This window comes from Pterocles gutturalis, unplaced genomic scaffold, assembly GCF_000699245.1.
Source record: "Pterocles gutturalis isolate BGI_N339 unplaced genomic scaffold, ASM69924v1 scaffold41211, whole genome shotgun sequence".
In the NCBI taxonomy this organism is placed as follows: domain Eukaryota; kingdom Metazoa; phylum Chordata; class Aves; order Pterocliformes; family Pteroclidae; genus Pterocles; species Pterocles gutturalis.
Window position 1 is genome coordinate 1 of NW_010099258.1, and position 24257 is coordinate 24257.

Genomic DNA, 24257 nt, shown 5'->3' on the forward strand with positions numbered 1-24257 from the left:
CGGGGCTGCTTGGGGAGCGAACTGGAGGGTGAAAGCGGTGGCAGGGCTGGGCTGTGTCCGTCACTGCCTGTCACCTTTGCTGAGAGTGCCGGCAAAGCTGCTTGCAATGGAAATTGTGTTTTCTTTTCTTAGAAATGTGTGGAAGGTGTCCCTGCCCGTGGCAGGGGGGGGAACTCGATGGTCTTTAAGGTCCCTTCCAGCCCAAACTGTTCTGTGATTCTGTGTGTTGGCACTTAGATTGGGACTGGCTTTCTTCTAGCCTTCACGTAGTAACAGCGTTCATCACCCTCTGCAGAGATAAGTGTTGTTCCATAATAACAAATGTTTTCCTGTGCAGCCTGGGCTCCTCCTCCGCGTCGGGCGAGGGTGTGTGTGTGGGGGGAATCCGTAATTCCTGTCCCTCCTGACTCCTGTCTTGGCTTGCTTTTGTTCCTGAAGCAGGTGCTGCTGTTGTCAGTGTAGTCCGGTTGATAGAGTCCTGACTTTCTGCCTGGTGCGTCCTTACACATCGTTGCATCCAGTCTCACGCACATGGAAACAAAACATATTCCAGCAAGTAAACTTACACAACCTGAGCCCGGAGATATGTTTGCTTTCCTCTTGTGTAAGCTTTACAAGGCTTATCAAGGGAAGGCAGACCGTGCTGTGATAGACACTAGGCTGGATCTCCTCTGTGCAAAGAGGAGGTCTCTGGGCTTTGGAGCAGTGAGCTCAAGCCCCTTCCTGTCCAGCCCTGCTTCTGAGACAGTCAGGGACCTGATGGGCAGGCTTTAAACTCTTTGCTCAGGGCCCCAAGCAAGCGCCCCTCTCCAGTTGACTGACTTTCGTCCCTGGCAGTCTCTTAATTCCTCGTTGTTGTTTGGATAATCAGGATTTGTCTTGTTTGAAGGAGCTTAGAGGAAAGAAAAGACTTAATCTTTCTTCTGCAAAGGCCAGAAATAAGGGTTCAGGCTGTTCTTTGGTTTTCTGTTTTCTAGGTGTTTTTCGGCAATCAGCTTTACTAACACAATAAATTTACCTTCTCAACTCTCTTTTGAAACATCCTCCATCCAATAGCTTTCTTTTTCTCTGCTCTGTCTCGAATGGTGTATGTTTATTAGCTGAGGGAGATGATCGTCTCCTTCATTTCTGATTCTTCTGTGGCAGTGCTAACTGGAGGCTGAAGGACTGGCGGAAAATGTCTCTAAACTGTTACAGGCGCTGCCTGAGGAGCATTTCTGTGTCAGAGAGAGATGCTTCTCTAGAGGCAAGGGGAAGCCCAAGAAGCAATTTGGGAAGGGAGGTGTTGCAAAGCCTGGTTTGCCTTCAGTGTGATGCTCCGAATCTCTGCTTTCAATATTTTGGATAAAAAGTTTTTCAACAAAACCTCTAAGTCAAACTGGAACCGAGATGATTGATCAGCTGTTTTGCTTTGCAAACCACAGGGAAATCCCTTGCCATATTTCTGTGTGAGGCATCAAAGTTTTGACTTGTTGTTATTTGTTTCCCAAAGCTGACAGAAAATCAAATAGCTTTGGTTTTGGTAAAGCAGGTAAAGCTGGTGGCTGTCAAGGACTTGGTACTTGCCTTCACTGCAAACAGCCAGAGTCTGCTGTGGGAGCTTATTACAAGTTGGGATAATGTTTTTAGCTCGGCTGTTTCATTAATATAAGAAGGGAGGCAGGATTTTACCTTCTGCCCTAATTGTACGTATTGAAACAGCTTTTCTCAGTCTGTGTCAAGATGATGCTGTCCAGCTTGTCAGTACCCCTGCAGGTGCTCATCTTTAGTGAGCAGATATTGAAAGTTGCTGGTGGTGTGGGCACGGGCTGGGTGTGTGGAGGGCCGGTTCCTCGTGCTTCGTGTAAGGCAGGCTTTGGAGATGCGGCCTCTTACGACTGAGCGGGTCTAACCATGTGCACAAAAGTGGAACGGAAGTCAAACGTTCAGGCTTAAACCACATTAAATACCAGCATTTAGTTTGAATACCTCTACCCATGGTGTTGCGTATAGGTGTTTTCTGCAGTGGCGTGTGCGAAGCTTTGCCTTTTCCATCGGGGCTTTCTGGGGAAGGAGTGAGATGAGAGGGTGATTGGGGACACTAGGGCAGACCCTGTGGAAGGTGTGCCCACGGGGCAGAGATCCTGCCAACCTCACATCGTTCACAGCATGCCCGAGGCTCCTCGAAAGTGAGGCCGCCTTTCTGAGGGTGTGCTTTGCAGGGCTGAAACTTTTGGCTTTTTAGCTGTAAATCCACTGTGCACTGAAAGAAGTAGAATTATCACATTTGAAGTACGCTCGGATTTTCTGCAGAGGCTGCTGCTCTGCTGTCCTGGATGCTCAGAGGTCAGTATTTAAAATAGATTGAGGGCTTCTTGAAGGTGAAGCTTTGGAGTGCTGCCTGAGAAATTTGCTGATCTCGCCTGACTTTTGCAGCTCTGAAAGGAGCATCTTCAAACGGGATTTCTGGTTGGTGAATTTCCAGTTTGATTTATTTTCAGACCCTTTACCTTTAAGAGGGAGAGAAAGGCTTCTGTGCAAGCTGTGACATTCTTTGTACCCCTGCCTGAATTGTTTGTGTTCCACTGGCTCTGGTTTAGCTCACGCTAAATAGCACAATGGCTGTAGTTTTGAAAAAGTGCCAGAACGTATGAGGGTGGGTGTTAGTGGCTTCAAGCCTCGTGGGGAATTTATGGTGCCCGTTTTGATACTAACTCGGACCAATCACTTGAATTTCCCTCTGTGTAAAGGTGAGAGCTGAACTCCTACGTTGAGCTGTTGCGCCTTTTCAGTTGGTGACGTTTCTTTCCAAAAAACCCAACAGAAGCGCTCATGTCTGACCGCATCTTTCGGATGCGCAGCTGGACCTGCAGGCCCTCTGCACAGAGCCCAGGCATCGGGCATTCAGCTGAAGGACCAGGAGTGCCATGGCACTTAGGGTTTGCATGCCCTGCATTCCCTGTATGCGCAGCTGGTCCGGTGAGCAGCCTGGGAATCCCTCTCCCAGCTTTGATTGAAGGGGAAAGGCTCCAGCAGATCCTTGCCGTGAAGCTGCTGGTTGCAAATCCTGTGCTTGCTGAGGAGTTGGCACCCTGTGAAACGTGGAGCCACAAAGGGTGTGACCTTGGAGAAGGCGAGGAAGTGTCGCTAGGAAGGAGAAAGAGGGATGGTAGCTTCTGTGTAGCATCCTTGTTTCAGTCGTTTTATTGAAGTTATTTGGGACTCTTTTGACAGAGAGCTGGACTCATGGCAGGCTTGAGAACTGGCAAAATAAACCACAAAATATTCCTCGGAGCTCTAAAACCTGAGAACTTCGGTTTTTATGTTAGGATCGTATCTGGTAATGCACCGAATTAAAAAAAATCCTAATGACTAGCCTCCCTTTGAGCTGTCAGAATAAACTTGTAATGTCTCATCTGAGACGGAAACTTCTGAAAATTAAGGGAGGAAGTAGAAAATGATGCACACTTGGAAAGAAATCTCCAACATTGAGCAAGAAAGGGGTGAAAGCAAGCCAAGCTATTGAGTAAAGCTAGCCACAGAAAGCACAGAGTGCTAGGGATGTGTAAAGTTTGGCTAGTATGTGGTAAAGAAGTTCTTAATTTCACTGCACTGCGACCCACACTGTCCTGAATGTGCCTAAAACAGTCTATAGACTAAGTCACACAAGGAACATGCTTTAAATCTTTTGGGATAGGGTTGGGTCCAGAGTCTAGTTTAAGATTTGGTTTAGGAGCCTATTTTCATCTGTCTTGCCAGGGTTCCTGCTTAACCAGCACTTGGTCTTGGTGATGGTGTCTCGCTGCTGCTACTTACCTGTTTTCTTTGACGTTTGGAATCAGAATTTCAGGTCAGAAAGCCCCGGGGCAGTAGGCTGAGGAGGTCCCTACAGGAGGTCAGAATGTCTGGAGGTCTCTCCAGATGTGGAGACTGAATGTCCTGGATCCTGAGAAGAGCTCATGGTCCTTTAGTTTAGTCCGTTGCCCTGTTTTAAACTCATGTCACATTACTGCAAATTTTATTGCATTTGCTGTGAGAGGTATTTTCAATAATCCCTTTAACAGTTGCAGAACTGTCTGGCTTAGTTCTGCTTTCAATCTTACAGATGGTTGGTTCGTTAGAGAATATTAGACTCTGCCTCGGGGAACCTGGGATCGAGGAAACGAGCTTCTCTAACATTGTTAAAGAATTGACACCTACAGAATGATTCCTGGGTTCCAAGACCATTTGAAAGTGCCTTATTTCCAAATGCAGACCTGGTGGAGCACAGTTCATCCAGCTCTCCTTTTTGTTTTTATTTTTTCTTCCCCCTCCCCATTACCTGTGTCTTTTGCACAGAAGCTGAAGCTGCCCTGATCCGAGGGCAGCCTGTGCTGCTGAGCTCCTTGTAGTGGTCGTGTCAGAGGAGATGGATTATCTCGGCACTGCTGGATGCCGTGCTGTGAAGGGAGCCGGTAAAGCAGACGTAAGGTTTGCCTGTCGCCTGTGAACGAGTACGTCTCTGTGCAGCTCCGCGTTCCTCAGATTTTAGCGTGACGTCTGTAAAGGCAGCGCTGCTCCTCAGGCTGCAGGCTGCTTTCAGTGCAGGTGATGACTTCTGCTGGACTCACTGCATCTCGAGGAGGGACTGAGTCGCAGAGCAAGGCTTAGTTCCCATCTTAGTGCGATCTGTGCCTTTTGTGTTCCACCACCCAAAATGATATTCTCTGGAAGAAGGATTTGAACCACTTTGCGACCTTGTCATCGTTGCTGATACCTTCCAGCGTGCACGATGGTGCCTGTTCTGGGAAGCAAAGTGCAGCTGTCAGATTACATCCTAGATGTTTTCTTGACCATCTTCTGCACTGGGCAGAAGCTGGAGCCAACCGAACCGGAAAATCCCTCTGCTTTTCTGCTTGTGGAGCAGCCAGGAGCAAGCCAGGGCTGCGTCAGCTCTGTGCCTTCCAGAGCTGGTGGTTGCAGGGGAAGCCGTAGCGTTTCTCAGCAGCTGCAGCCAGGTGCTCTGGGTGTGTAAGTTGTTAGTCCACAGCAGCTCTGATTCTGTAGGGGTTTGGTTTTTTTTTTTTTTTTTGAAGGAAAAGCTATGAAAGGTATGTAATTTCTTCTTTCTCTTTCTAGCTACTCTTACCTATGACACTCTCAGGTTCGAATATGAAGACTTCCCTGAGACCAAAGAACCCGTTTGGATCCTCGGCCGGAAATACAGTGTTTTGACAGGTATTTTGCATGCACTGTGCACCATGCTCTGATGCTCTAGAGGACTTTGTGAGTGTTGCACTTTGCTTTCTGAGCAGCAAGGTGACTGCAAAGCTTAAAAGCACACTGCAGAGTGTATCTGTTTGCTGACAGAGCGTGCAGTCTGTAAGTGCTGTGCTTCTCTCTGGCCATCTTTCATGGTCTCTGGAAGATTTTTGTGCAGAAAGTTACCATTTAGTGGTTATTGGGACCTGTGGCATGAGGGCAGGATGGTTGAGGCAAGGGGATGGTTTAGGAGAAAGGCAAGAAAATGTCCTACTGCTTCATAATGTGCCAGTGGCTATGGCGTCTTTGGGTTGATTGCACCTATTTTGGGGGAATAAAGAAAGTTTCTTCTGCAGAGCAGCACTGTCCTGTTCCTCAGCCAAATTTTGCCTCTCTGGGCACACAGACTGAGTGAGGAGGAGGATACTGCTGTCATTAGGGAGGGTGGGTGAGAGGTGGATTTAGCCGTGTTCGATGCTGACCTCATGTATGTGCCTTTCGATGCTGAAAAATTTTCAGAGAAAGAAGAGATCCTGTTGGATGTGACCTCTCGGCTTTGGTTCACCTACAGAAAGAACTTCCCTGCTATCGGTATGTACTGTAGATGAGTCCAAGTATATCCTGGAAATGAAGATAATCCGGTTATCTTTACCTAATAAAACAGTCCCCACAAGCATAACATTAGTTCGCTTCTGGTTATAGGAATCTGCAATGCACTTCATTTAATTGATAGGATGGACTTTTTGTTTACCCGCTAATGAGAATTCCTCATCCCGTTGGGTATGAAGGATAACAGTGGTTTTAAAAAGGATACAAGTTTGGGAAGCCTACCTAGAAATATCCTTTCTTTGAGCAGCATGGGAAGATTTTTGTATTTCATTAAGTCCTACATAAGTCTAATGTGAAATATTATTTAATGATGGTCTTGGGCTTGAAGTGGATTAAAGACATGAGAGCTAGAGCTGTGATACAGAAATTACTGCCTTTATGCATCTGCTCTGGACTGTGTGAGGTTTTTGTTTGTTTATGTGGGTCTCTTTTAAGTGCCTGAAGTGGCTGTTACACATGGAACCTGTAGTGATGTGGGAACACTTCCCAGAGAACTCACAGGCGGACGTCTTGGTTCCTTATGATATTCTGCATGGTCACTCCTGTGGCCTGGTGTCGTGTACTGGGTGGAAGGGGTACCAGAAGAGAACTGAGAGAGGTAAATGACATTCCGAGCGCCATCCATGTCCCCACTGTCAGTGCTGTACCAAGCAGCCAATGGGGAAGATGGTTCAGATTTGGAAAAGAGACTTCTTGGTAGCCAGTCCTTCTGGCTTGTTTTATTCTTTCTGTACTGGGAAACCCTTTGCCTAACAAAGTATGAGGCATCTTTGATGCAGTTTAATCCCTTTAAATCCATGTTTGTGAGCCGTAGTTAAATGTGTGTTTGAAATTGAAGGGTTCACGTGTGTTTAACTATGGCTCACAAACATGATTGGGGTTCCTATGTGAGCTATTAAAGGACAGGGGCAGGAAGAAATCCCATTTTCTGAGTCATTTCCCATTTACAGTATAGATACAGTTTGCATGTCATGCATTCCTTTGTCAGTCTTTCTTCTAGTCGTCCCGTTTATTGTTGGCCACTTCTCTGTTTGCTTGCCCACTTAAATATTGTAAGCTCTTCAGAGAGTAAGGGGGATGCCTTATGCTAATTTTTTAAGCATTATCAATTTTGGGTGCTATATATGTTATAAATTACTGGCAAAATTATAGAAGATAGCTCCCGACCATCCAGAAGCTGATTAAATCGTTCTCTTGGGGTGATTTTTCTCCCTGTGCTTTTCGTGCAAAGTGGTTGCACGGGATGGAAAGAAAAAAAATCAGCATTACAAAGAAACGGCTTCTACCAGCTGTGCTAAGGTGCAGCTGGCTGCGTGCTTGTAAGACAGCTCACTTGCTGTGGTCACACCAAACATTTTATCTGTGGAGCTTGTAATAATAGCCAGAGCTTCTTTGGAAGAACAGCAGTTTCCTTTTGAGGTTCTCTCAGAGAAATGCTTCCAGCCTTCAGGCCTTTGTCTCAGACTTTCCAGTATGAGCTAATGTCCAGCTTATTCTCCAATATTATGTAGGATGTGGGTTGGTTTTTTTGTTGCTGGGGTGGTTTTTTTTTTGGCTGGTGGGATTTTCTTTTTTTTGGCCTGTGTTGTTCACTTTGGAATCTCATCCACTCATAGCTGCTCATGATGTGGTAATTCCTTGGGACTGATCTGTTTTGCATGATCAGTTGCCTTCTCAAGATGAGGATTACAAGAAGTTGGCTGTAACAAGCACCTCTGTGTAGAAATGTGTCTCTGCACTGGGCTGGGAGTCTGCAGCTAGGCTCAAGGGCTGTAGTGCTCCTGAGATATTCTCTCTAGTCCAGTTGCTTGGATTTCCCTGGGAAGTTTTTTTCCCTTTTGGTTAGAGTTAGAGGATTTTCTTTGTTTTTAAGGGATGCCATTAAGTTACTCACTGATAACTACATTTTTGTTTCTCAGCCTTGAGTAGGTGAGCTAAGGTAGTCCTTATTCCCTGCCACCCCTGCAGATTTACGATGCTTTCATTCCTTCTCCCTCTTGGCACTGGTTCACTGTTCATTGAATATTTATCTTCTGTCCTCATTTACAGGCGGAACCGGTCCCACATCCGATACTGGCTGGGGCTGTATGTTGCGGTGTGGCCAGATGATCTTTGCTCAGGCCTTGGTCTGCAGGCATTTGGGAAGAGGTAAACCAGTGCACAGCCCATCTGGGCCTCCAGGGCCGTGTCCTCCCACAAGTGCAGTACTTGTAAGGACAGTGGATAACAGGGGCACAGCTGGGAATTGCCGAGGGTTCTCTTAACTTTTTCTTCAGTGTTCTCAAGTTCAGGGCTGTTGAGAGAACAGTCTACTGGAAACCCTCCAGCAGGTTTTTCTCCGCTGTCTGCAACTCTACGTAGAATCACAGAATGGTTTGGGTTGGAAGGGACCTTAAAGATCATCTAGGTCCAGCCCTCCTGCCTTAAAACAAAGCAGAGTGCTGTAACATGCTAGTTAACTCCACTGAACCCAAGCATGTACTAGATTCTGCTTGAAGGGTTTTTTATATATCTGAAGTTTAAAACAACTTAGATCAATTCTGGTTTATAGTTCAGTGTTGTCACAAAGCCCTCACAGAGTGTAGTCTCCTCTCCCTGAATTCTTCTGTTCATGTGCTTGACCGGTGCTTGGTCTGCAAGCAGCTCTACCAGAGCAGTTCTTTGACAGTTGTTGATGGCCTTTGAATCTGTGAGGGATGATTTTTGTAGTGAGGTTCCCTGGTTTTTCCCAGAATATGTAGCTCATGCCTGTCAGTGAGAAATTGTAATCCTATTTCCCATCTGTGGGTTAGAGGTACAATTTATGTTTTCTGTTTGTTTGTTTATTTGCTTTTCTGTGAGTGATATTCCTTTATCCCAGCTGTGAGAATGCCTACTTTTCTTTTAAAATTAATCCTTTCGTTTTGGGAATGCCTCAGATGCCTAGTAGTAAGATAGCAACATGAAAATCAGGTCAGTTGATTGATGCGCAGGGCAGCCTCTAGTTGCTGATAAATGTCATGTTTTGTTTCATATATCCCCTTGTCTGTCCTAGACTGGAGGTGGATAAAAGGGAAGAGGCAAACGGATAATTACTTCAGTGTCCTTAATGCCTTCATTGACAAAAAAGACAGCTACTACTCCATCCACCAGATAGGTAAGAGTCTGGGTGCTGAAGAGGGTGGGGATATTCAGCCTGGGTTTTCCAGGAGTGTAGAATACCACTCTGTTTGTTTGACTAGCCTAGCCAAAAAAGAACCCCAACAGGCAGGTCAGGTAGTACGTGATACTGTGCTGCTTGTTTTCTGATGTGATGTAAAACTATCACTCTTTATTATGGATTATTATGAGGGATTTTTCTTCTTGACTCCATTAAGGCCATCAGGTTTAGGTTATATTCAGCATTGCTTTCCGTATCCTAGCTAGCTGGGGTGAAAGGAGTGCGTGTGGTTGCTGTTCTCACCAGGACCTTGTAATGTGAGAACATCGCTGAGCAAAGAAATTCTCAGAAATAGCAAAATGACTAAGGAAGAATATCACTTTGATAGAAACTTCCCTGGCAAATAAGAGAAGCAGCTTGTTCCAGTTTTTCCTGTAGGGTGTTAAGGCACCTATAGCTTCAGTGAACAGAACTCCAGATTACAGGGGTGATCTGGTAATGAAACGCTCTACGTGAAATTTCTTTTGAGGTAACAGTGCCTTTTGAAGGTTGTGTTATTGCATTTTAGGGAAAGGATTTGCTCTACAGTCCTTCAGGATATGCTTCTCTCCCATCTACACTGAGATACCCCATGAAAGGGTGAATTCTGCTGACTCAGAAATGTTTCCAAGTGAGATTTCTTCCCTAGTAAATACAAACTCTGATTAGGAAGGGACGCAGTGTAAGTGAAATTATTTGCTAAATTATTTTTTTTTCTTGTGATGCAGCCCAGATGGGAGTTGGAGAAGGAAAATCCATAGGTCAGTGGTATGGACCAAACACAGTTGCACAAGTGCTCAAGTAAGTGCTACGTTTTTTCCTTTATATCTTTTTGAACCATGCAGTGGGATCGTTTGGTTTGTCAGCCTCCTAGCTCACAGGCTTCTGCCTGTTGACTGAAGTGCAACTCTGTGTTTTAGTGCTGTTAGCAGGCAACCTGCTTGACCTTATCAACCTGCTGGGATATGAACCTGAAAGAATCCCTTGAGTTGTTCAGATGCTGGCAGGATGTGAAAGAAAACAGATTTCAAGTTGAGGACAACCCCCAAAAATCTCTTCCCTCGTCCCACAAATAACGTGCTTGTTGCTAGAACTGAGTGCGATACTCTGCAGCAGAACAGAAGCAAGTGTTGGAGTAGATGATTGTTGCTGTCATTTGGATCTCTGGCAGCCTCTGTGTTGCCTCTGACCTGACAATAGTGTCATCGCATTATCAAAACGCTGCCAGCGAGCCGTCAGGTCACTAATGCATTAGCAGAGGAAAGCATTAATATTTGCTGCCTGGGTTCCATGGAGACGGGCAGAGTATCAGAGCAGTGCTGGAGCATGAACTGCCTTTAACTGGGACATGCTGGATTTTGAGAAACATTCCCCCTCCTGTCACCATTCTTCCCTCACTTTGAATAGATGGGCAGGTAGCTCCCTGGCATAGGCTGGGATTGCCTAAAAGGAGCTTTCCCAGGTCAGACCATATGTCAAATCAGGCCAGGATCTGGTATAGGTGATCAGGAGATATGTACAGAAAATAAGCGATTTTTTTCATTTATTGTTTATTTTTTCATGCTGTCTTGCTTTCTGGTAACCAGCAATTTTGGGATTTGAGTTGGAGATTGTGTCAGGGCTCTTGGTAGCTGCTGAGGGACAAATTCCCAGGTGTAGTCCCATTTCCAATCTTGTTTATGCTTCTGGACATAATAACTAGTGGCAATGAAGCCTAGAACTCTGATGTGTATATAAAAGCATACTTTACAGCATAATTGATGAAAGCCAATCTCTCCTAATCCACCTTCTACTCTCTGATACACCACCATCTTTGTCCTGTAGTTATAACTAATCCTTACTTTTCTTTTTTTTTAATTTTCCTGTAGAAAACTTGCAACTTTTGATACATGGAGTTCACTGGCAGTACACATAGCCATGGACAACACAGTAGTGATAGAAAAAATCCGTAAGTATCGCATGGAGGTAGAATGTGGTATATCTGCCAGCAGCAAGAAGCCAGAAAAAAAACTGGAGAGCATAGAGTAGTACAACACAACAAACATGAAGTAAATGTTCTGTCTTAAAGCTGTGTCCAAGTGTGCTGTGCTAGGGCAAGGCAGCCCCTTGTTTGACTTTTGCTTCGTCTGACTTGGCGCTGTGGCCTCTGGATCTGGATAGAAGGTCTGCTGACCTTCAGGCAAGAGGTGGGAGCTGCTTGGAAGGTAGTGTCAAGCTTGTTGATGGCCACACGTAGCAAGCAATAGATGGCTGCTTCGTTTCTCATATAATGGGGTAGGAATGTCTCTACTATTAGAGTAAGAAAACTAGAACAGATCACTGAAGAGGAAAATGAACGAAATTGGTTGGGGGGCAGAGAAAAAGGGAATCCATCTCTGAAGCAGATCTCCCATCATCTTTTAAGGAGTACTTACTGATTGTTTTGTTTTGTTTTTCTTTCTTGTTTTTTTTTTTCTGGCGCATTCTGACCATATGATGGCTCTGGAGGCTGAGCAGCTTTGCAGTGTGTTCATCCCTAGCACCCTTGCTCAGGCTGCAGTGCCACGGCAAGCAAAGCTGTACGCCTGCAGTCCTGCATGGTCCTGGCCACACCAGCCTTCCCCTAGCTTGCTTTAGACTAACTCATGAGGCAGCGTGCTTACACAGCACTAAACCATGCAATGTTTTCTGCCAGGTTAATGTTCTGAAACAGCACGTAGAACAGTCCAGTGAGCGCTGGAGCTGGTGCAAGGTTACAGGTGAGATCGTGGCAGGCATCATTTAGGCTGGCTTCTGCTGCCACAGAGCCAAAATCAATTAACAGGCAATTTGTCCCTAGAGTGCAGGACAGTCACTTTACAAAGTCACATCTCTTATCAGGTAGCCTCAGCTGAGAGGCCAGGAAATGCAGGATCTGATTGAGAAGAGCCTGCCTAACCTTAGGTACACATAGTCCTGTGAAGGAATGTCCTGATGCCCTTGGTTTAAATAAGGGCCAGCGTGGAAACAGAAGTTGGATTTCTCTTTCATCTTTAGCCCGAAAACATTACTTCTAGAACTGAAGCATGCTGGCTGCGAGGCTTGGGTGTGCTGCAGGCTCGTGTCTGTGTGGCACTGACTGTTCAGCACTGACACTGCTTCAAGTCGCATGTCCATACAGCTTGTAATGTGCAGGGGGTGTTTGTTTATTTTCCTCAAATGTGAATCATTCTGTACCTATTCAGAGCCTGAAAGTCACTGTACGAGTGGCTGTGATGTGTTCTGTGTCTGTAGGTATGTGTTCTGTATCCTGTGCCCCAAACATGTCGATAGTGAAGCATTCAAAAGTTAATGCTGTTTCATACATCTGTTAAATTTGGTCGCTGATGCTGTTCAGCCTAAGTTTCATAGGAAATGCCTTTTGCTACAGCAGCGAAGAAGCATCCATCTTTATCCCTTCCTAGTCAGCCTGTTGTATTGGAAAGGGGTTCTTAGTTGGGCATTGAAGGATCCTGTGGAGGTGGTGAGAAACCAAGGCAGTAAAGCCAGTACCTGACAGCAGCAGCCACGGCAGGAGAGATGTTGTGTCAAATCTGTTGGATTACGTTTGCAGTAAATAGTTTGGATCCAGCTGGGAAGCTTTCGGCAGGTGAATTCAGTCTGTGCCGAGCTCCCTACTGCTTAAACTTGGGTTAAATATGTTCCTAGCACAGCACAGGATTGACAGTTGCTTTGCCTGATGAGGAAGCCTGCAGTGACACCCTGTTCAGCCACAGCCCTGGCTTTGCAGCTGATTTCCGATCATGAGAACAGGCAGACCACTGCAACAAAAAAACCTTATCATCTTTACTGTTTTAACAGGATAAATCACTGCGAATAATGACTTTGAATTTTCTCAGGGCCTTCAGTAACTATAATATGTCTGCACATGAGAGATGTGCACATACACCTTCTCCCTCCTTGAGGGACCATATAGGGAGCAACTGCAACCTCCTAAGTGCAGGTTGTCTCTCATACTGAGGCTTGAGATCAAAGTCCTATTTCTTCTAACCGTGGGTGTGACGTTCTCCTTGTTCAGCTGAGTTCGAAGCTCTTAGTAGTGAGCAAGCAGCCTGCTGGAATGGCTGGTGAGGAAGGTGTTTGTTTACCTTGTGTCCTACCTGCTGGAGTGTCCTGGCATTCAGCTGAGGCCAGGCATAAATTAAATGAGCCTCTGGCATGTTGTCTAATTGCTTTGGCTTCATGATTAAAGTGCTGTGGGTTCCTTTGGGGTTTGGGGTTTTTTTCTTCACACACCCGGCAAGTAATGAAATTGGCCAGTGAGACAGGTAGGCTTGGAGATGTTTCTGTACCAGAATTTACATAATCTGGTTGCATTACAGCCTGGCTGTGTGTTTGTCAAGCCTGTAGAATGAGGATGCATAGTGCTTACGTCATGCCTACGCCCTGGGGAGTTTTAATGCCCCATATTTTACAGGCAAAGCTCCTGATGAAATCACAGAGTTTAATGATCATCCTGCTTCAGGTCTCTGAAGTAGCTTCTGAATGATCCCAAATGAAATTCACGAAGGCTTTAGTGAACTACAGGAAAGTAGAACTACTCTAGGCAGACACCATGTCTGTATTCTTGTTACAGCGCTAATCACAGGTGAACATTTCCTGCGTTAAGCCATAATGCTTTCCTCATTCAGATCAACTGACTTCATATGCTCCTCTGGGCTTGAACACTCCTGATTTTTTTTCTTTCTGCCTACACGCTCTCTGAGTTCAGGACTCTTGCCTGACCTAATCAACTCGTTCCACCTTGTTGGCACAGGTTGTTGCTTAGCTGCTCACCTGCTGAAAAAATTTGCATTTTAACAGCCCACCAGATGGTGGCTGCAAGTACAGCATGCTTTGGCATAATCTTGATGTAAGCTTAGATGAAGTGCTGAGCCCTACTAGAAACCCTGCAGGGAGTACATCCATCCCATGATCCCAGCACTGGACCTCTTGAAGCTTTTCTGTTTATTAAGTGCTGTAGGCTTTTAGTAAATAGCAATTGTTGATTGGAGCTCGAATAGAATTACTCGAGGTCTAGAAACAGGGGTTATTTCTGACACTTTCTGCTCATGTTCCCTTTCTGTAGGGCGGTTGTGCCAGTCCGACTTCCCGTGTGCTGGAGCGGCAGCATGCCCTGCTGTGGAGTCAGACGCGCTCTATAACGGGTACCCAGAGGAAGCGGGGGTTAGAGATAGGCTCTCACTGTGGAAACCATTGGTGCTGCTGATACCTCTCCGCCTTGGGCTCACAGAAATCAATGAAGCCTATATTGAAACACTAAAGGTAGGGGACCTGGAGCTGAATTCTTGGTGTTCTGGTGCTTAAGGACCCTGGTGTGAATTAAGTCATTTCTGGAATTTGGTTTTGGGGCAAAAAGACTTGGAATTAATTGTCCTATTTTCAAAAGAAAAATGTGTTTAGAGAAGTCCTTGTCAGAGTTCAGGGTGTGGGTTCTTGTAGGCTTTAGTCAGGAAAATGTGTGGGGCTTTTGGGGTGTTCTGTGTTTTGTTGTTTGGGGTTTTTTTTGAGGATCTTACTTCACTACTTAATCTCAGTCCCTCTTTGTGTTTAGATGGTCTCAACCTGCTGAAGCATTTCTGTACTGTGCTTGGTGGCAACCTGAGCATTAATGAATGTAGTGTTGCAGGCTACCCGTGGCTCTGATGCTGGAGCTTGTACTGCAGACTGAGGCTAGAATCTGTCTGATGGTTGCAATGTGAAGTATCAGGAGGCTGCAGAATTTGGGGTGTGCAGAGTACATGCACAAGACAGGGTGCACATTGTCTTGCTGTACTAACGCTAGCAAGCTCTGAGCTGCACGGGTAGGAGCTCCAAATTCACACAGAGTTACTTGCCGTTAACTCAGTAGATGTTGCCTGGATACAGCAGCTGGATAAGGAACTTTAAACTGTTTCCTGAATGACTGTTTCCTCCTGAGACTGCTCTTGCAGCCTGATGACAGCTCCAGGGTATCTTGCCACTGACTGCAGCAGAGCCAGGACTTGCCCCAGCCAGGTCCTGGAGTAGTGCTGCTTCTTCCATGTGGTCCACCTGTGTGTTCCTGTCAGCAGTTAGAGGTGTTTTTGAGCTGCTTCTGTTTTTCTTGAAGGCACTGTGTTGCAGCTTTCAGCCTTCCTGGTGGAGCTTCTCTCCAGAAATGGCTGTTTCTGCTGATTTTCAGTGTTCCCATCTTTCCTTCCCACTGCATTTTTGGATGCTTGCCTTTGTTGCCACCTGCTGTCTCACTGTCTGTCAGCTGTGTGTTTTCTGTATTGCTTTTCCAGCACTGCTTCATGATGCCCCAGTCCCTGGGAGTGATCGGAGGGAAACCGAACAGTGCTCACTACTTCATTGGCTATGTAGGTGAGTGCTCAGAGTACTGAAAAGACTTCCCAAGCATCTCCCCCACAGCTAAAAAATGCTTGTGGAGCAGTAGAGCTTTCCTGCTTGCTCTGTGGTGCATGCTGCAGGGTTGGTCTTTCCTGCTGGAAGCGTGGAAGGCTGCTGTGGACTGAACCTCTTTGTGAGGACCTGAGTGGCGTAGCTTTGAATGTTGGCCATAATACAGGCCATAAACTTCCACTGTGTAATGCTAAATCCTGTCTGGAAAGAGGTGTGCGTAGGGATTTCTTCCTACACTCAGAGCTGACCTGCCTTTAGGGGCTTGGCTGGATTTAACTGTCCTTTAGTTGTCCCCTCCCTGAAACCCTACACACTGCTATCCTTTTACTCTCTTCCTTCCCTCTGATTTTCTCTCTCTGCCTGAGACCTCAGTCTGGTTGTGCTTTGGATTTGTGGGGCTGACTTGAGCTTACGCAGGACCCTCGAAGACATGCAGGATCCAAATAGTGCCTGTGCCTTGAGCCCAGGGTGTCGCTGTGGGGTGGCACTGCTGTTCTGCTGGCAGCTGGCTCCTTGCCCGGATGGGAAGCATTTGGGAAAGTGGCTGAAAGCAAGTTGCTGCTACAGTACATGGGTTCCTTATATGGTTTTTCAAAAGCTGGCTGTCATCACTCTTCCTCCTCTTTGTGTCTCACTGTTTGCTTTGCGGAAGACCAGCTTCTGGCAAGGTTCTTCCTCTTCATGTCTCCATGCCTGTCTGTCCAGGTGAGGAACTCATTTACCTGGATCCCCACACTACGCAGCCTGCAGTGGAGCCCAGCGACAGCGGCTGTCTCCCCGATGAAAGCTTCCACTGCCAGCACCCTCCCTGCAGAATGAGCATTGCCGAGCTCGACCCCTCCATTGCGGTGGTGCGTTCCTGCTGCTTGTTTCCAATCTCCCAAAGGAGCAGGGTTGTGGTCCCTCTGGTTCACAGCTGTCCCTTTCCCAGGGAACTGGCAAAGGCAGTGGCGATGGGCTGGGTACTCTACAGGCGTGTGGTGCTCTGGGCAAGTGCTGCCGTGGGTTTCAGTAATGTTGATGAAGCTGCTCATGCAGGAAGCCATGTGGTACAGGGAAGTCCCCCTTGCATGGCAATTAAATGCCATTCCTCATGGGGCAGTATCCTTCTCTCAGGTTCAGTTTGGGCTTTGAATCCTGCCTTTTGATGGGCAGATCTTAATCCACTCTTGAATCCATATAATGATTCAGTTTGGCATGTTTTCTGTTGAACCTGAGATGCCTGCCCTTTCTTTCCATGTAGGTTGTTTCTTCCCAGTTTTCCTTCTGCAGTAGAACAGACAATTACATCAATACTTCCAGTACTTGGATAGTCTGGTCACATCAAGCGTATGGAGAGCGTTCAGTTTAACGGGGCAGCGTAAGCCAAAGTTTGAAAGGAAGGCAGTTGGGTGTTGTAACCACTCACAGTCCTCATTGTGTTGCTTGGCATTAATACAAGGCCTTAAGACTGAAATGATCAACCTACAATATGTTAAGATAAATTCTTCTTTTTTCTTCCTAGGGCTTTTTCTGCAACACAGAGGAGGACTTCAATGACTGGTGCCAGCAAATCAAAAAGGTTTGTGTTTATACCACCCAGAAAGGAATATAGGGTATTGTCTTGTTTCCAAACTGCTGCACAGAGACCGTGTTCTCTGCAGCATGATCCCATTTTAAAGCATACAAAAATAGTTTATTAAACTACCAAAAAGAGCATAGCTCTGAAATTCTGCTGCTGATGTGAGTCAAAGATTTGAGAAATGTTTTTTCAGCTGCAGTGAAGTCCCAACAGATCATTATTACCCCCTAAAGACCCAGAGCACCGTGAGTACAGAGTTACTGGTTCTTATGGCTCTACTCTTGCTCCACAGCTGTCCCTGGTAAGAGGAGCGCTGCCAATGTTTGAACTGGTTGAACACCAGCCGTCACATTTCTCCAACCCCGATGTCCTGAATCTCACACCAGGTGAGGCCATGCAGGGAGATAGAGCTAAGGATGAGCTGGTCCCTTTGGTTTTCTGGTAATTGTGTGGAATTGCACAGTGACTTCTAGTATGTCCCTGTTCTACCTGGAGTTTGATCTGGAGCCCTTAGGTCAATTGATCTAGTTCTTTGGTTTTCAGCTAGTGGTTTGCAGATCCCACAGTGTCTCAGGACTGTTCTTAGAATGAGTCTGTGAATGGTGATGGTGACTGAGGGGAAGAAAAAAACAAGTTTATAAGCTATCACAGCAACGTGAATCTAGGATTTGTAAAGGGATGCTTGGAGGAATCAAAAGGGTCCATTGAAAAAAAGGCTGAAAACAAGTTTCTAGGTAATGAAAATGGTCAAAGACAGGGCTGGTCAAACTTGGTTCCAGGGCAAGGCACTCCTTCCCTGTGCACGTACCACTACCAATGCAAAAAGGAACAAGTGCTGGGCAGTATCTTGGCTGTCAGGCTCTGCTTCTGCTAATAACCTGCGCAAACACTGGAGGAGATAAAGAGCTATTGACAGCTTCTGCTGAGAGGAGTGAGTATGCGTGGACAAACTTACCCTGTCACCAGACATTGGACTGTGTCCTGTCACTTGCCTCCTGTGCCTCATGCTTCTTTGCTATCTCTCCCCTTCTCTCTCTCTCCCTTACCATGAACTTTCAAAGCCTTCCTTATCTTGCTGTCCTTTTCTGGAAGAACGCTTGATTCCCTTAAACCCTTGCCTGTATTGTCCCTAATTGCTGCCTTTCTTACTCTTAAAAATATTTTTGTAATGGGCTACTTGTCCTTCTCCCCCATCCCTAGATTGTAGAGCCTTTCTCTTACAGTCCTACCCGTCGCTAGAAGGATTGATCATACTCTCATCAGTGTGTAGCCCCTTGTCCTTATTTCCCCCGTCAGCTGGGTTCTCTGCTGTGTCACTTCAGCAACGAGGGCAGCTCCTCCGAAGAGCACCTCTGGAACTTGTGCTGCCAGTGCTCATGGGCACTGCAGTTTGATCAAGAACAGTGATGCTGAGCGTTTGCACACTCTACTGGGGGATTAAAGCTTGTCACAAAATGCTCAGGGGGGAAGGGGCTGCAGCCTTGCGCTTGTCCTCTGTCCCCAGCCATCAGTTACTGCTGTTTAGCTTTTGGCTGGCTGTTCTGTCAAGGCCGGTGTATGCTTTCTTGAAGCCTGAGTTAATGCAGGTTTCTCCTTTACTTCCCCAGTCTGCCCATACGTTCTCACCTGAGTTTCCCCTACGGTAAAGTTCCTTCCCCTTTAGGTATGTTCTCCCTCCTCACCATAGCATTGGAAGGATGGGTAGGAGGGACCAAGGACGTTACCCTTCCTCATAGAATGGACTGTACTAATTGCTTTTGGGAGAGTGTATGTTGTGTAATTACATTCCCCAGCAGCTGGACCAAAGGCAACTATAGCAGAAAACAAGTCACATATTCTAATGCATGGAAAAAGGAATGTTCCCATATCACTTAATTGGGACAGAAATCTTTGTGGATATTAGTCCAGACCTGGGCAGATTTCTTGAGGCAGAACTGTCCCCTGCTCGTACAGAGCTGCTGCACAGGAAGGCTGTACAAAACAGTCCCAGCACAGAGTTGCACTGCAGCAGGGCTGCGTTCGAGATCTGGGAAATGTGGCGCATCTTCTGCACACTCTGTAATTCTCTCTAGTGCATTTTCCATGCTACTGACATGTTCTCATCCCTCCTCAGAGCCTCTGGGAACTTGTGGGCACTTGACACTCAGATTCTGTTGCCCTCCAGCTGCTGGGTGCTGAGCAGTAAGTGCATCCCATGGAGACAGTGCTTTCCTTTTCTCTTGCAGACTCCTCTGATGCTGACAGATTGGAAAGGTTCTTTGACTCGGAAGATGAAGACTTTGAAATCTTATCCCTTTGAAAAAAAATTAGGAAACTGACTCTGCAAATTTGTGTTATGTGTGGGGAGAAGGGGGGGGAGGGAAGCTCCTTCGAGAGCCTGGGGCTACCGGTTTTCATAGGTGCTTGCTGCCATCCCCGCCTCTTGTCCATCCTGGCATTCTGTGCAGCCTCTGAGTGGAGCGCGCATTGTCTGCGTTGGGATGAAGAACCAAGTGGGTATTACAGCCTTACTGGCTGGAGTCGGAATTTCTCAGCAGAAAACAGTTGCTGGAAGTGGATGCAGTGGTGCTTAGGCGTTCAAAGCCTATCTGTTACATCAGCAGGTCAGTTGGCCTTCTGGGGACGCAGAGGAATTGTTAGAGCGCTAAATCTTTACATGGTGACTCCCCTTGCAAGCTTAAATAAAGCCACCCGTCATTTAGGAGGTGAAATGTACAGTTAATTCCCTTATCAGCTCCTCTTTTCACTGGCCAGCTGGGACTGCAGCTCACAATGCAAACGAACAGCAGACGTGTCCCCCCGTGACAGCTGCAAAGCCCCTGGAGTGCAGGTGCCCGGGCTTCCGACAGTTCATGCTTTGCAGTACACAGCGCTTCCTCGCAGGCGTAGTACCCCTCCCCTGCTCCCCTCCTATGAAAAGGAAGTTGACCGGTGATTCAAAGTGGGGAAAGGCTGTCTGAAAAAGTATGGCATAGACCCATGCTGCTGGGGAGGAACATCTCCAGCTCAGTTTAAATAACAGCAGAAAGAAGGGAAGAATAGAAAATGTGTGTGTTCTTGCTGGGTGAGTTGATAAAGCATTGTGCTTCTACAATGGATTAATCTCTACAGCACTTATCTTCAGGAAAGCTGCTTCAAGCAGAGAACTGGATTCCATAGCCCTGGGGAAAAAAAGTAGTCCACAGCTGGGAGAAGTGGAACAGGACAACTGAGATCTGCCAGTCATGTGCCTGTGCCCCAGTGTGCTGGCATGGCATCCAGGGAATTCATCCTGTTGGTACCAAAAATGTGAGCCATAAAATTCCTCAAGGTGTCCTCGGTAGGTTGTTCAGCAGTTCCTCCAGCTGCTGTTCGACATTCCCTTTCCCAGTCAGAAGGGGTTAGTTAGCTCCTTTATGATGATAGCTCTGCCTGGGGCCCTTCTCCGCAGTGAATTCAGAGGAAGGTAAAGCCTGGAGGAGAGTTGTCTTAAGGCAAACTGCAACAGAAGTTGCTGAAGTAGTTTCTTTAGTGCATGCTGCAGATTGCAAACCCGTTTACAAGGCTTTGTTTTGTACATTTAGGATTGGAACCTGTCAGTTGATGCTTTTGTGCCCAAGGGTGGTGACAGCTGGCTAGAAATGACCCATTTCCCCCGTCACTGACCTGCTGATGCTCTAACTGTCCCTGTGCTATCCAAAAGCGGAGGTTTGAACTGGGAACCACGATGCTTCTGTTCACTAAATTATTATTTGCTGCTTTCTGCCTGCTTCTCCTCTTCTCTCTCATAGTTAGGGGAAGAGGCAGCAGAGGAAGTGGGGCTGTGCTCCATTCATCTGCTTTCAATTTGTATCTGAATAAACAGATCTAAAATCTTTGCCTGTCCTCCTGTTCTTGCACGTGAGTTGAAGGTGGTGGCAGGTGGTATCCAGCAACCCTGCACTGCGGTTGGGAACACTGGCGAAACAATTGCAGTTTTCACCCTTTTAGGGCAGCGAAGGCAGATGGGAGCAAAACTTCAGCTGTGTGCAACAGTGGCTTTATCTTCCTCTTGGTGTATGTGATAGGATAGAGGCTGGCTGCTTCTCCCTCTTCCTTTGTACCTGCTGCTTTCCAGTTACATGTTCAGCCAAGAGGAGTTACTGCTTATTTCATGTTCATGCTTCTATGGCTAAGGACAGCTCAGCCAGACAAGATTTTACCTGAGGGTTAACACAACCTGAATAACAGAGCTGAGCTCAGCTTTCTTAGATCTTTAACAGGTATTTCTGTCTTTTTAGTCAGGAGCCTAAAGGTAATATGAATGAAAGGACTTCTCTGTGTGTTGTAGACTTGCTGGAAGGGCCTGATGCAGCGTTACAGGTGCTCACTTCCTTCACCAGGAGCCTTCCTGCTACCATGTGTGCTGCAGCTGCAGAGTGAAGGCAGCGCGGCTTTTTCCGTTTTGGCTGATGCTTGCATTAGCAGTTGTGTTTTAGACGTTTACCCTCCTCTCCCTGCTAGTGTTATCGACTCAATCTGCCTCTAAGAGTTAGAGCAGGATTTAGTCTCTGCCTTGGCCAGCTTGGGGATCAGTCCAGCCCACGCTGCTAAAGGTGAGTTAACTGTCCAGCTGATAGAGGCATTAACTCTCCTGGTCATCCCCATATCTCAGCGTACCTTGCAAATAATTTGATTTAACATTCCGGTTTATTGTAGCTTTATTGCTGATGAAGTAGCAGAACGAGTGGCTGGTCAGGTTTGGCAGCCTGTGCTGCGCTGTTTGTATTGCACTGGGGGCTGTGTAGGAGTCACAGGTGACTGCTCCTCTGATCTTGGCCACAGGAGTAACTTGGCCAGTCTAAAATAACTGATGTGCCACTCATCCTTCTCGTTATGAGCTAATACATCCATCTCAGACCCTTAGCCGCTCAGAGCAGTTCAGTTTTTGTATTGCTCTCACTGAACAGCTGGGGAGCAGACTTGAATCTCTCCATGCCGCAGCTCTAGCAAACCGGTCTCCCTGGATTTAGTGCCTGAATTGCAGCACCTTCACGTCCTATATATCCTTCTAGAAGATAAATTATCATATCTGAAAAAAAAAAAAAAAAGAAATGCCACATGCAAAATGTTTAAAAGACTAATTTATTAGCAAGTCCTCTACCAACTGGTTTTACCATAGGGGATACATTTTACTAGAGAGGCAGAAGAACCAGAAACATGTCAGTTCCCCAGAAAGGGGAAGGCTGTTGCCTGCGTGTTGCTGCTGCCCATGTCCAGGGGTTGCCCTGGGCTCCGCACCCACATCTGCGCTGCAGGACTGGGGCTGGAACAAGAGCTCCTACATGAGGTAAGGAGGCTTTTATAAGGAACTTGTTACATGTTCATTTATAAAATACAGCAGGGACTGTGCAGATAAAATCCCAAGGACATCAGCACCATGCCGGACCCAGAATACACGGGATCTAAGCTGTTGATACTGGCAGGTGATGTAGGGCAGTCACACAAGAGGTGAGTTCTGCCTTAGGTCTAAAAGAATAACCTGTATAAAGTTTTATTTCCAGAGTTCTCCCAAAGGTTTGTTCTGAACCTCCTGCATGATTTCCTCTGCAAGAGACTTGATTTCTCTATGCAAGTCTTCTATGTTCTTTGAAGCATCAACTGTCTGTTTCCAAGACAAAAAAAATACAGAAATGTTCTTCAATTTCCAACACCAAATGCAAAGAACACACTTAGCTGTTAGTTCTGCTCCCCCCTTTACTCAATAGTTACTATTCATGAGAAAGGATCTAATTACACCTCCTGTGCACTATTTCTGCAGTGGAAGAAACCACGCCAAGGGATGAACAAGAAAGAAAAGTGATGCAGTAGCATGGAACAAAAAAGACTGTCTATTTGGAGAGACTTCTGGTAGCAGTACGACAGCACGTGCAGATGGAAACTGGCATGTGAGAAGGAAGGTGATCATCAGAAAGGGACACAACAAGCTGCAGGAAGGCCCCAAAAAACCTTTGGGGAGATGCTGCAGGATGCTCAGGAAACATGCAGGGAAGAACACGGGTGCATCCCACTGCTTCCCACCCAGCTTTGTCAGTTTGTCTTTAAGGAAGAGAATAATTGCCAGAATGCTCTTTTGCAAAATCAACCCCCCAACCACAAATCTGCCCCCCACCCCAATGTGGTCCTGGGGGGTGTCCTTGAACAGGGACCCCTCCTCTCGGCCACAGAGTGCCCTTTAGGTGGCCCCCAACCTATCCCCCTGACCAGGAGCAGGAAGGGGGAACACGGGGATGTGATGGGCACAATTCAGGACCTCTCATGAGAGACCCCCACCCTAGTCTGTGACAGGCCCATTAGGGTTATTTCCTCACCTTCCAGTTTAATGTTTTGTCCTTTATCAGATGAGAGAAGGACTGTAGAACTTTCTTTTGGAAGGAGCTGTTCTCATAACGTTCATTTCCAAAGTTTCCTCGTTTCGCTGCTTCCTCGGGGCTTAACTGAAGAAACAGAATCAGATCTGGCTTTGGGAGTCCAACGTCCGGCTGTTTGCACCAGTCGAGGCAGAAGTTCTGTCCCACACAAAGACACCCAGTTTGAGGTGAAAAAAAAGGAAGGCAGAGAGAAAGAAGCCAGTTAGCTGGAGAGGGAGGGTGGGGAAAGGAACAGCCAAAGAGATGCAGCCTGAAACACTAAGCACAGGCTGTCCTAATTTAAAAGGCCACCAGACAGTCTTGTTAAACACCTGTGGGGCTGAGGCAGGTCAGGGAGGGCTTCACTCACCACTTAGGGTCATGGGCAAGAAACCCACACAGCTTGGGAAAACACACACACACAAAGAATTGAAATTATTTACATTCAAAACCAAGAAGCAAGATACTGAGAGAGAGAAACACATCTTAGAAAGGCACTTCTCCCCCACCCCTCCCTTCTTCCCAGGCCCAAAGGCTTTGTTCTGTCCCTTCTCCCTCCGGCGGCACAGGGGGCAGGGAATGGGGGGTGCAGTCAGTCCCCGCTCCTTCCTCCTCAGGGGAGGGCTCCTCACAGTCTGTCCCGGCTGCAGCGTGGGGTCCCTTCTCACGGGAGAGTCCTTCTCCAGAACTGCTCCGGCGTGAGTCCTTCCCACACAGGGCCACAGTCCCCCGATGACTGCTCAGCTCCAGCATGGGGTCCTCCAGACTTCTCAGGGCTGCACCAAGGGACAAACCGTGCTTCACCATGAATCTTCACCACGCTGCAGGGGAAATTCCAGGACACCTCCTTCCTCTTGCTTCTCCTCACTGACTGGCGTGCCGGGTAGTTTTCTCTCTCAGATCCCACTTCTCTCTCTGC

General features: G+C 46.8%; 2 protein-coding genes across 2 annotated transcripts; one reads left to right on the forward strand and one right to left on the reverse strand.

The window, feature by feature from the left end:
* Nucleotides 1–5097: 5097 nt before the first annotated feature.
* Nucleotides 5098–19787, forward strand: ATG4B (autophagy related 4B, cysteine peptidase; the record flags this gene model as incomplete). Its single annotated transcript, XM_010075812.1, has 12 exons — nt 5098–5196; nt 5740–5811; nt 7879–7977; nt 8864–8965; nt 9736–9808; nt 10876–10955; nt 14094–14290; nt 15292–15370; nt 16115–16260; nt 16914–16970; nt 17263–17356; nt 19196–19787. Coding segments are annotated over 12 exons (1172 nt in total), but the record flags the coding sequence as incomplete, so codon positions are not given.
* A 2695-nt stretch (nt 19788–22482) lies between these two features.
* On the reverse strand, nt 22483–23497 carry DTYMK (deoxythymidylate kinase (thymidylate kinase); the record flags this gene model as incomplete). Its single annotated transcript, XM_010075823.1, has 2 exons — nt 22483–22593; nt 23300–23497. Coding segments are annotated over 2 exons (309 nt in total), but the record flags the coding sequence as incomplete, so codon positions are not given.
* Nucleotides 23498–24257: the final 760 nt, after the last annotated feature.